The sequence below is a fragment of the Propithecus coquereli genome, unplaced genomic scaffold (assembly GCF_000956105.1).
Source record: "Propithecus coquereli isolate 6110/MARCELLA unplaced genomic scaffold, Pcoq_1.0 Scaffold99, whole genome shotgun sequence".
NCBI lineage: Eukaryota > Metazoa > Chordata > Mammalia > Primates > Indriidae > Propithecus > Propithecus coquereli.
In genome coordinates, this window is record NW_012156284.1 from 504,550 (window position 1) to 515,001 (window position 10,452).

At 43.3% G+C, this 10,452-nt stretch overlaps 1 protein-coding gene across 3 annotated transcripts in view; it reads right to left on the reverse strand.

The window, feature by feature from the left end:
* AFF2 (AF4/FMR2 family, member 2) overlaps nucleotides 1-10,452 on the reverse strand; it is a 491,308-nt gene that overhangs the window by 33,050 nt on the left and 447,806 nt on the right. For all 3 annotated transcript variants that reach the window (XM_012665266.1, XM_012665264.1, XM_012665265.1), the window contains 3 exons: nucleotides 5,295-5,454; nucleotides 2,376-3,383; nucleotides 422-543 (listed from right to left, as the gene is read on the reverse strand). In XM_012665266.1, the coding sequence (XP_012520720.1) occupies nucleotides 422-543; nucleotides 2,376-3,383; nucleotides 5,295-5,454 (1,290 nt within the window). The remainder of the gene's footprint in view (nucleotides 1-421; nucleotides 544-2,375; nucleotides 3,384-5,294; nucleotides 5,455-10,452) is intronic.

Consider the following 10,452-nt stretch of genomic DNA (forward strand, 5'->3'; position numbering starts at 1 on the left):
TCAAGATCAAGGGGTTGCTTTCCCAGGGAAATTAGTTAATTACCATCAGAACTGAACTCTGGCCAGAAGCAGGTGATCTGCTTAAAGTGATATGGGTTCTCTTGATGCTTACTCGTTAATTTATTTACTTCCTTTTGCCCTTCCTTTAGTGCTAAAAGTTCATTTCCACTGATTTCAGTGATCAATCTGAGTTGGATTAAATAAATCTTGCTGAAAGCTCATGGAGTCACCTCAATTTGGGCAATTTGTGTTCTACTCTATCAAACCCTTGTTAGGCTAGTGGCTGGGGACAACTGTCAGGCCTGGACTCAGGGACTCCTATTTTCTTATCTTACATTCCTCTGGGGCAGGATCCCCCAAAAGGGTTCAGTTGGAATTTCTTAGGATCCTGAACAATCATACAGAGCCAGGGCAAACTCACTCTCTAGTGTTGGGAGGCTTATGGGGTGGGGCTGGTGAGATGCAAGGAGGGAGCAAGCAGATAGTGGTGGCCTCCTCCAGGCGCTGCTTCTTCTCAGGGATCTTCTCTGCAACATCTGTTGGCTTTAAAAGGGGAAAAAAAAAACCACAGAGCTTGAAATACGTGGCACATTCAGACAACCACATTTTGCACATTAAAAATAATCAAGATATACACTTTCCTTCTATTTTAACTTCTAGATTAGGTAGAAGAGTTAAATGTGCAACTTTCATCAGACAAAAAGGAATCAGCTTTGCCTGGTTTAGTCCTACAAAGAAGGTGGCATTTGAGAGAGTTGAACTGTGATGTGAACCTCTGATTGAAGACTGGGTGGCACAGGAATCTCATAACAAAAGTAAAGAGAATTTATAATTTTCAGACACTTCTCCCATCAACAACGTTCCCACAAATGAGTAGTTTAGAAACTAACATTGTAACTCTAACATAAATCCTGTCCAAGCAGCATGGGGATTGTGGGTGACATATAAAGTTCTCTTATACAATCAACACCATGCAAGGAGATGAATCATATGCAAGGCACGCCTTTGGACCTTCGCATGTGCTGGTCCTAAAGGTACATTTTACCCCTGGTTGTACTGTTGTCATCACTAAGAGTGGAGAGTCAGTGGTAGGGCAAGGGCCCCATACTTCTTGGTCCCTATTTTGGAATACAGGTTGACTATCTCTTATCCCAAATGCTTGGAATTGGAAGTGTTTCAGATTTCAATTTTTTTCCAATTTGGGATATTTGGGTTATACACTGCTTGAGCATTCCCAATTTGAAAATCCAAAATCCCAAATGCTCCAATGAGCATTTCCTTTGAGAAGCATGTTGATGTCCAAAAAGTTTCAGATTTTGGAGCATTTAGAATTTTAGATCTTTAGAGTTGGGATGCTCAACTTGTACTCTCATTGGATATGTTGGTGCACAACTCAAAGCGAATAACCTGTTTTTTAACTTGTAAAGTAAAGCTGAATGAAGATTTAAATCATTCTCGCAGTATCCTATTCAGTAGAATGGCCTGGGTACAGCTGGGGCTGCTCATCAGTGAGGAATCAGAGCCAATTCTGGCCATACCTAAGTCTTTCCTGGAAAGGGACAGAATAAATGGGGAAAGGACTAGGTACTTCCTCTCTAACCACTATGACAGCCTTGGAAATAAGGTTACTCAAATATCACCATGAGATAATGTTACTCTAAAAAACTACCCTGAGATCTAGAGATACAACGGAATGAGCTTATTGGATATAAACTCATCTCTCAACTCTCTAGACATATTTTAAATGGAAAAGGCCATTCCGGATTTCACCTTCTGACTAGACTTTGTAGCCCTGGAATGTAGCCTTAACCTTCTCTTAACCTCCTGCAGGTGAGATTTTGACAGGTCAAACCTAGTACATAGATCAGTGACCCCAGTAGGCCGGGCAGAACACATGTCTGGTAGGAGCCAGGAGACTCAAAGTATAATTGGGTTGTGGGGATGCTACTGTTTTCCCAGATAAATGAACACACCCCAGAGGATGCATTTGGACATTGGGAGCACTTGGTTGCCCTTCTGATGCTGGCATGTGGGACTTCACAGCAATGATACATGAGTCCATGAAAATAGAAGCAGCTTAAGGAGCTGACTCCAAGGATTGGCTTCCTGGGGAAGGGGACTCTCTTCATATTCTTCTTTCCTACACATCACAATCTCTCATGTGCCATACTGGACCCTCTTTCCATTGGCTGAATAACCCTGATCACTCCTAGGGCTTTCTCCCTATTCATGTCAAATACTGCATTTCGCATGGAAAGCATCATTGCCTTCACCAAAGTCTGCAATATACTGCCATTGGCCTCCTTGAAAATAAGACTCAAGATCAAGTTAGCCACTCCTCACAATCACTTGGCAGGCCAGTTTGGACAGTTTACCTTGTGCTTACGTTTGCCCTTAGGGGCTGGTTTTTCCACCACTGGAGCAGCAGTCTGACGCTTGGGTTTTGTGGCAGTCTCTTTGTGGTCTGGCTTGGCAGGTGCTTCCTGGAGTGAGTTGTGGCCAGGTACTCTAGAGAGTAAGTCAAGGTCAATCTTCACCCACAAGTTTTTAAGATTCTCGTGATCTCGTAGAGGGGACAGAAGCTCAGTTTGCATGACAGGAATGGGTGAAAAAGTTGGCTCCTCGTTATTGATGGATAAGTTGTTGTTGCTGTTACTGCTGATTAAGGTGCTGAGGGTCAGGCTGGCACCACAGGTTTCCTTGGATTTGGCAGTATTACTTCCAGGAACAATGCAAGGAGGCAGAACTTTGATCTGCAGGGTCTCTTCCTGATCTGTGTTGGAGTCAGATGTAGATGAATCTGTTTCAATGAATTCCCGGGACTTTGGCACAACCTTGCCAGGCCCTCTGTACTTCTTCTTCTCGGCAGCCAAGGGGATGTTAGGCCTTGGTTCTTTCCTAGGAACTGGTTTGTGGGCAGTGGCTTTGTTGCGGCCTCTTGGTGGATCAGGAAGCTCCACGCTTTCTTTTTCTTTGGGAGTGCTGCTGGTAATATTTGGTTTGGGCCAGGTAAACTCATCAATGCTGGTGTTCTTCTCAACCTTTTTGGGCTGCTTTTTCCCAATTGTCCTTTGAGAAGCTGTCTCAATAGTTGCTGACAACTTATGCTTCAAAGCCTTTGTTTCTGGAGTTTTCTGGGTGGGCCGTGGACGGGCTTTTTCCCTAATGAGACTGAGGAGAGGCCTTTCTTTGGGTTCATCCAGGATCTGGCTGGGGTTTGTCTTCACTTTGATCTGGACTTCCATTGGCTGGATGATAGGAGGAGGCAGAGAAATTGTCTCCATGGGTGTTTCATTTTGGCCGCAAATAAATGACTTGTTCTGGGATGTCACTTTGTTAAGCCATTTATCCAGCTGCCACTTGTTGGTTGAGGGTGGCTCAGGCTACAGATTGAGAAACAGCAGCAATAATGAATTTAACATTTGGGAAGACATCAGGAGAACTCTCAGTACAGTGACTGCTAATAAAAGCTTTGGATGTTAAGTGACCATTCACACATACACACACACACACACTCATATACACTCATGCATGCATGCACACACTATCCACAATGATCTAATTATCTAGATAGCCAGATACAAGCCAGCTATAGTCTACTTATTTAAATGAATTTCCACTCCTCCTCTGAAAATATTCTCCACTCTGGCCAGGAAGAAAAGAATTATTCACAGAGAGATGTTCCAGAGGGTGGGCAGGGGTACTTGGGAGGAAAACCTCTTCCTAAATCTTTTGACAGGAATCATCACTCAACCTCTCACCAACACACAGAGGTAATAGTCTCTGATCCTGAAAAGGAATGTAAGCGTGCCTCAAGTGTAACTAAAAAGAAAAGGCTTTCCATCTGCCAAAATGCCAGTGCCTCCTATATGATGCTGTCATTCACTGCAAACAGAGCAAGTCTTTTGTATTTTTTACCAAAGTATAAAAAGATTTACCTTTCAAAAAAGAAAAAGAAAAAAGAAAAAACCACTGCACTTTCCTTGTTATATGAGCAATAACGAATTTATGGGAACATGCATGCAGACATTAGTGTCCACTATTAAGCCATGGAAATGATGCGTACCATTCAGAGTTGATTCCCAACTATGAATTCTGCCAGTTGAACTAAAAGAGGCATCATTTTAGTAGAAGAGCTCTTCTTTTGAAAGCCATCAGCTGAGGCTTACAGCACCAGCCAATAGAGGGTGACTGAATTAAAAACACTTGAGTACCTGTGATTTCAACCTGTGCAGGACAATGGCAGGTAAGAGTTGAAGAAATTGTATCAGCTGCCATTGTAGGCAGCATAGCTCTGGGGTTGAGAACATCACCTATGGCAACACTGGGACCTGGGTTTCAGTCCTGACTCTAGCACTTTCTATTTGGCAGATATTCGGAAAGTTCTTTTCTAACTTCTCAGAACCTTATTTTCTCATCTGTAAAACAAAGGTAATAATAGCAAGTACCCTAGAGGGTTGTTAATGAGAATGAAAGGCAAAAATGCAAGTCAAGAACATAGCACAGTGCCTGGCACATGGTCCATGTTCTGTAAGGGTTTGCTATTATTAATAGCAGTAATATTACTACTGCCTCCTTCTATTTTTCTTTTCTGATTTTGGAAAAACAAGTGTATGAGGAACCATGGGAGGTGGGATTTGCTCACTGTACCAGGTGCAGACTCAGGGGGACTGAGCAGCTATCCCGGACTCAGAGAAGATGGGAAGCAAATTCCTGTATTTTGAAATTATCATCATTTTATGGGGCTGTGATAAATGTTTTCATGAGTTATTATCAAATGCACTTGAAGGATGCAAACTGAAATAAAAAATATGTGATGTTTCAACCATCATTTTACCTTTAAGGAAAGCCATACTTTTTGGGTCTTATTTGCCAAATGGCAATTTATACTTTAATTACTTTAATCTAGAGTAAAGGTTGGCATCCCCATGGCCAGAAGTGGCTCCTGACTGGCTTCACTGGTTCTCTCAAAAGAGAAACTGCTAGACCAGTCATTACTATTCTAGTTTTTCATGTGAGGGAGCTTGAGGCTCAGAGTAGCTAAGTGAGTCATACACCAACTCAGTCACACGGCGAGAAACATACAAATATTAGGGACTTTCCAGATAGATGTTTTCAGGAAAAAAAATGCTAGAAAATAAATACTTGGAGACTTTTCTGCAGTAGTCATTGTGCTAAAGTAATTATTGTGCTGAAAACGTGTGTGTGTGTGTGTGTGTGTGTGTGTGTGTGTGTTGGCAGTGATTCCAGAAGGACAGGCAGATTGTACTTGGGGCCCTGGCACCCTCACCCACCTCTGGAGTGGCCACACGAGGTGCCTCATTGGATTCGCTGTCAGTGGTGCTGCTTTCAGTGTCTGAGTCCGACTCTGAGCTGCTCTCTGACTCGCTGGAGCTGCCAGATCCCCCGCTGGCTTGCGCTGCAGGTGGGGGCTGAGGTGTGGCCAAGGGTGGGCTGAAAGATAAGTGGCATTGTTCATTGCCTCATTCAGTCTCAAACCAGATGGAAAAATAGCCCAGTTCAGTATAAGGGCCTATAATCTGTGAACTACAGGCAAAGTGGCATGTATGAGCCATATTTTACAGATGGGAAACCTTAGGCTCAGAAGGCCCAGGGACCCGCTCAAGGTCAAAGGTTTGAGGAGAGGCCAGATCTGCGTATCCAAGTTCCTTGGGTTTCCATCACCATTGCCTTGCCTCCCAGAAAAGCCTTGCTGCCCTCACTCCCACATGAAAACTTTAAGCCAAGGTCGCATACCTTCTGGATGCAGGTATAAAAGTAAAGCCTTACATGTTTAACTGTACTTCTTTTTCCAGTTAAGATAACTTTCATTTTCTGTTGCCATTTTGTTCAATACCCCACAGTTTGTTGAGGGGCTCTGATCTTAGCTAAACACACAGGATAGTCCTATCACCAAGAATAGATGAGTTCAACCATCATTTTAATTGGAGAAAACTGATGCCTGGAAAGGGGGCAGGCTTTGCCTCTGGCTCACAGCTAGCTGGAGAGCTGAGACTAGCACTTAGCACTGTGGCCACCCAGCAACCTCACAGGGCAGTGAATGTGCTGAGCCTGGTCACTGCTGAGGGCCTGGTCCTCGGCACCAGAGTGACTATGGTTGGTCCTCACTTGCTGTCTGTCGAATGTGTGAATAAGGTAATGAAAGGATGCGCTGCTTGGCCTCCTCCACCATTTTTGTAAACTCTTTGTAAAACTCTTACCAGGAAGTATGATCATAAGTGACAAAGCAGGTGTCATGATTGATTTCAAATTTGTGAAGCTGACCAAGCAAAGCATTTGGAAAGTGACACCATTTGCTACTTTGCCTTTATTGATAATCCATATTCCTCCTTACCGATCGTTTGCTCACTGTGCCCCATCACAAATCAACCTCAGCTGCCTCTTGGCACCCTAGGGTATGTCATTGCCTTTCTGTCCTTTTGTTCATTGTCTCTTTGGACTGAGTTTTGCACTGCTTTTTCTCAGAAATGAGGCTAAAAACTTGGGGGAGGGTTCATGCCCCCAACCCACACCCTCACAAAAGCCTCTTCTCCAACATTCCAGCTCTCACTCCCTGAGCTGGAGCCACACGGAGCTGCTGCTTAGGAAGGAATAGGATCCTTTTCAAGCCAGTGTGGGTTCCTCATCAGTTACTACTCAGCACAGAGAGCCTTTCCATCCCCTGTGCCTTCTGTCCCTGAAGATTGGCCATTTAATATCCCAGGTAGGCATTTTCTTTCATAGAGCAAAAGCTCATTTTAAAATGCTATCTGCTAAGTAAATGCTATCTGCAAGTACACTCCTCTGCCAAGTATACCAAGAGATTAGGAGAAGCACAAGAAACAAGGGACTAAGTATATCTCCTGAGAACTGTGTGTGTTTCTTCAGGGGTGGGGGGAGGGGCAGAGACCTATAACTCAGGGCTCTTATTTCCCTGCAATGCTTTTCAGATCTCCCTTTAGTGTCAGTAATGACTCTATATTTATGCAAAGTACCCTTTAAATCTAATCAATTGTTTTTGTCTTTGGTTACTAAATAAAGATTGAGGGAACATAAATCTAAGTGAGACTAATCAGAGATTAGGCTAACTTGGCCTCAATTCCCCCCAAGTAAACTTTCAAATATAACACAGAGCATCTGCAACACTGAAAATACTGAGTGGTAGATTGAGGGATAAAATCTAATTTGTATCCACATTTATGATTCTCAAATGAAAAGTCTGCATCCTAGTATTCTTTCACATCTATGCATCAGTTTCTGGCTTCTCATAAGAAACTGGTCATCCTGATACTATCAAACTAAAATAGACTAGATTTACTTTGGGATTTTTCTGGATAGAGTTCCATTTACTAGATTATTTTTGAACAATTTCTGTAAAAAAACCAAAACAATATCAGGAATTATTCCTTCAAAACCAAATGTATTGAGATGATATATCTGAAGTATAGATGTTTTATTTACCAAAATCAACTTATTCCTCAGCTAAATCAAAGTTTTGCAAATTTAGTAGAAAACTTGGTGTGTGTGTGTGTGTGTGTGTGTGTGTGTGTGTGTGTTTTGTCTGTGTGTTCCTTATCCCAAGCCCTTCTGAGGACAGATGTATTTTGGTATTCAGATTTTTAAAATTTTAAAATATAATATGCTAAATGTATCTCATATATAATACTCCCAGCGGTATATGGAGAAGCACTCCTATGGTTCTATGGATAAAAACCATATATGAAAAAATTAACTATATTTATAAGTAGATATCAATATAGACATTAAATAAAAACTATTTCAAATATAAGGGCAACCTTGACTGACACCAATGAAATGAGACCTGAAATCACGTCTCCTAAGAATTCTTGTAAGTAAATCTGTTGCTTTGTTCTCAGGTAGGACGCCATGGACAGTGAATGTTGACGACCACTTAGGGGAAATTAGTATAAAAACAAGAAGTATCTCAGCTTTTCATACTCATACATAGATATTTGAGAATGAGAGAGAAGGGGGACTTTAATTCAGGGAAAACAACAGGAGAACTCAAAATGAGAGTAAAGGACTTTAGTGTCTTAATGGGAAAGAATTGCTTCCCTGGGGCAGTTGTGCAGTTGGAAACAGGGAGAGCCAACATTTATGGAAGGGAATAACAGTTGTTTGCTCTCCCCAACACCTTCCTGTGCGTCTACTCTCCATCTGCTGCTCATGGGATTGCTGGAGACTCTGGCTGCACCCAGTCTGCTAAGGAATGTAGGCTACACATCTGAGTCTGGGTATCACTTCCTGTGGGCCCACCTTGCACCCAGCCAGGATTGCTCCCAGGACAAAAAGTAAACACAAAACCAAAACATTCTCTTCACAAGCAGGACAAACATCAATATCAGAATAATTGGCCTAGGGCCATGGTCTTGTCTAGAATTCACCATGGAACTTTCAAGTTGGCAAAGCATAACAATATTTTACTTTCAGTTCTTCACTGAAATCCCTTAGCTGTTCAGCTACTTAATTTCCTACTTCTGCTACATTTATTTTCATAGGTTGCTAATTTATTTTTCAAATGTATATTAAAGTGGTTATGAATGAAGTTAGTCTATGCAATACTTGATTTTGCCTAAGAGATGAAAAGCTAATGTACAATTTACACATTTTTCATTCAACAAGACCGCACTAAAATTATTTCCCACACATCATTTACTCTCTTATTTCAATAAATAAATAAAAATAAAAAGATATAACTGCTTTTAAAAAGAATGCTAGTGGCTATAACAAATAGAATGTCTGATATTAAAAATAAATAACATTTAATATATTAAACCATCTACTCCACAGTCTGTAAATATTAAAGGTCTACTCTATGACTTCACCCCTAATATAATAACACTTCTCAAAGGACCCATATTTGTAACAACTGCAAAGTCAACTTTTGAACCCTTTCAAAGATCAGATTTTGCTATTGCAGTCAACAGAGCGAGCATCTTTACTGAGTGGAGCGAAGCCTCATTTTAATTCCAAACCTATTCATTAGATCTTCATGGTCAAAGACCAGACTGAGGACAAAGAAGTTGGGTTAGCAAGTCAATGACCCTAGTGGGGGAATCCAAGGCTGGGAATAGGGAACAAAAAGCACATGAATGGGGAGGAGCCAAGATGGCAGACGAGAAAAGCTGCCAGTCAGAATGTCTCTGCAAAAAAGACGAATTTTAGAAGAAAGAGAAAAAAATAAGCTAGCAGAGATATATAGATCGGGTGAGGGTCGGAAGGAAGGGTGCCTGAAACTACAGGCGACTCCACAGGAAGACGTTGCGGAGGAGAACTGGAAGGAGAAAGGTCCCAAGAGGCTTGGAGACCAGCGACAAGGGTAGGTGGAGCAGATAACTTTCCCCTCCCTTGCATCTCGGACTGCCGATGGGCTCCTGAGCAGTTGGAGAGACCTGCCGACACCAGCCCAGAGACGGCTGCCGCCAGTGAGCAGTGGCCTCTTGTGGACACGGCGCCTGGCTCCCAGCTCCCTCGGGGCACCTCCCCAGGCACAGACCCAAGGCTATCAGCAGACGCCATATTACTCCATTCTCTCCTTCCCCTTCCCTACCCATGGGTGCCCAGAGAGACAATTAGTCATCACACGGAGAGGCAACCCTCCTCCCAAAAGAGGGCTGTGCACCCAGCTCAGGCTACGATCCTGGGTAGGGAACCTCCCGGGCCACGTCACAGCCAGGGGACATCCATCGGCCTGAGGTCCTGCTTGCTGGCAGAAGCCCGGGAGAGGACACACAGAGGGGGAGAGTGGAGGGGAGCAAGACCTGCTCCAGAGTGTGGGTCTTGGACAGCCCAAGCCCCAAAGCCCAGACTTTCAGCTGAGTGGACCCATTTCAGCCCCTCCCCTGGCAGCTTTGCACAGAAACAAAGAATAGACCTTTGACCCTGCTAGCAGAAGTTGTGGAGCCTGAGGGCAGGCTTACCCAACCCAGCCCCACCCAGACTCATTCCCGCACTGAGGTGGAGAATAAGGACACACCTGGAAATCCGAGGGCCCCACCCACCACCCGAGGCACAAGAGGACCTTTCTAGAGGAATATCAGCTAGCTACAGGACACAAAAACAGCACTGCAGCTCGATCCTCCCTGCAAGTGCCAGCTACTGACTGGGAGGTCATCCTGCACACCCTTTTAGTGTGTCTACTGATTCATCATAAAGAGTGTGGTTGAATCTTACCCACAAACACCACCTACTGGCTCAGAGACAAAACAGGGCGTGTCATTATCGAAATGAAAATCTAAAGGCAAGAAGGAACAACTGATCCAGATGGGAAGGAACCAGTGAAAGAACTCTGGAAGTATGAAGACTCAAATGGAAAGCACACCCCCAAAGAGGAAGAACAGCTCCCCAGCAATGGACATTAACCAAACTCAGAACACTAAAATGACAGAAGAAGAATTTCAAACATGGATTGTAAGAAAACTAAATGATATG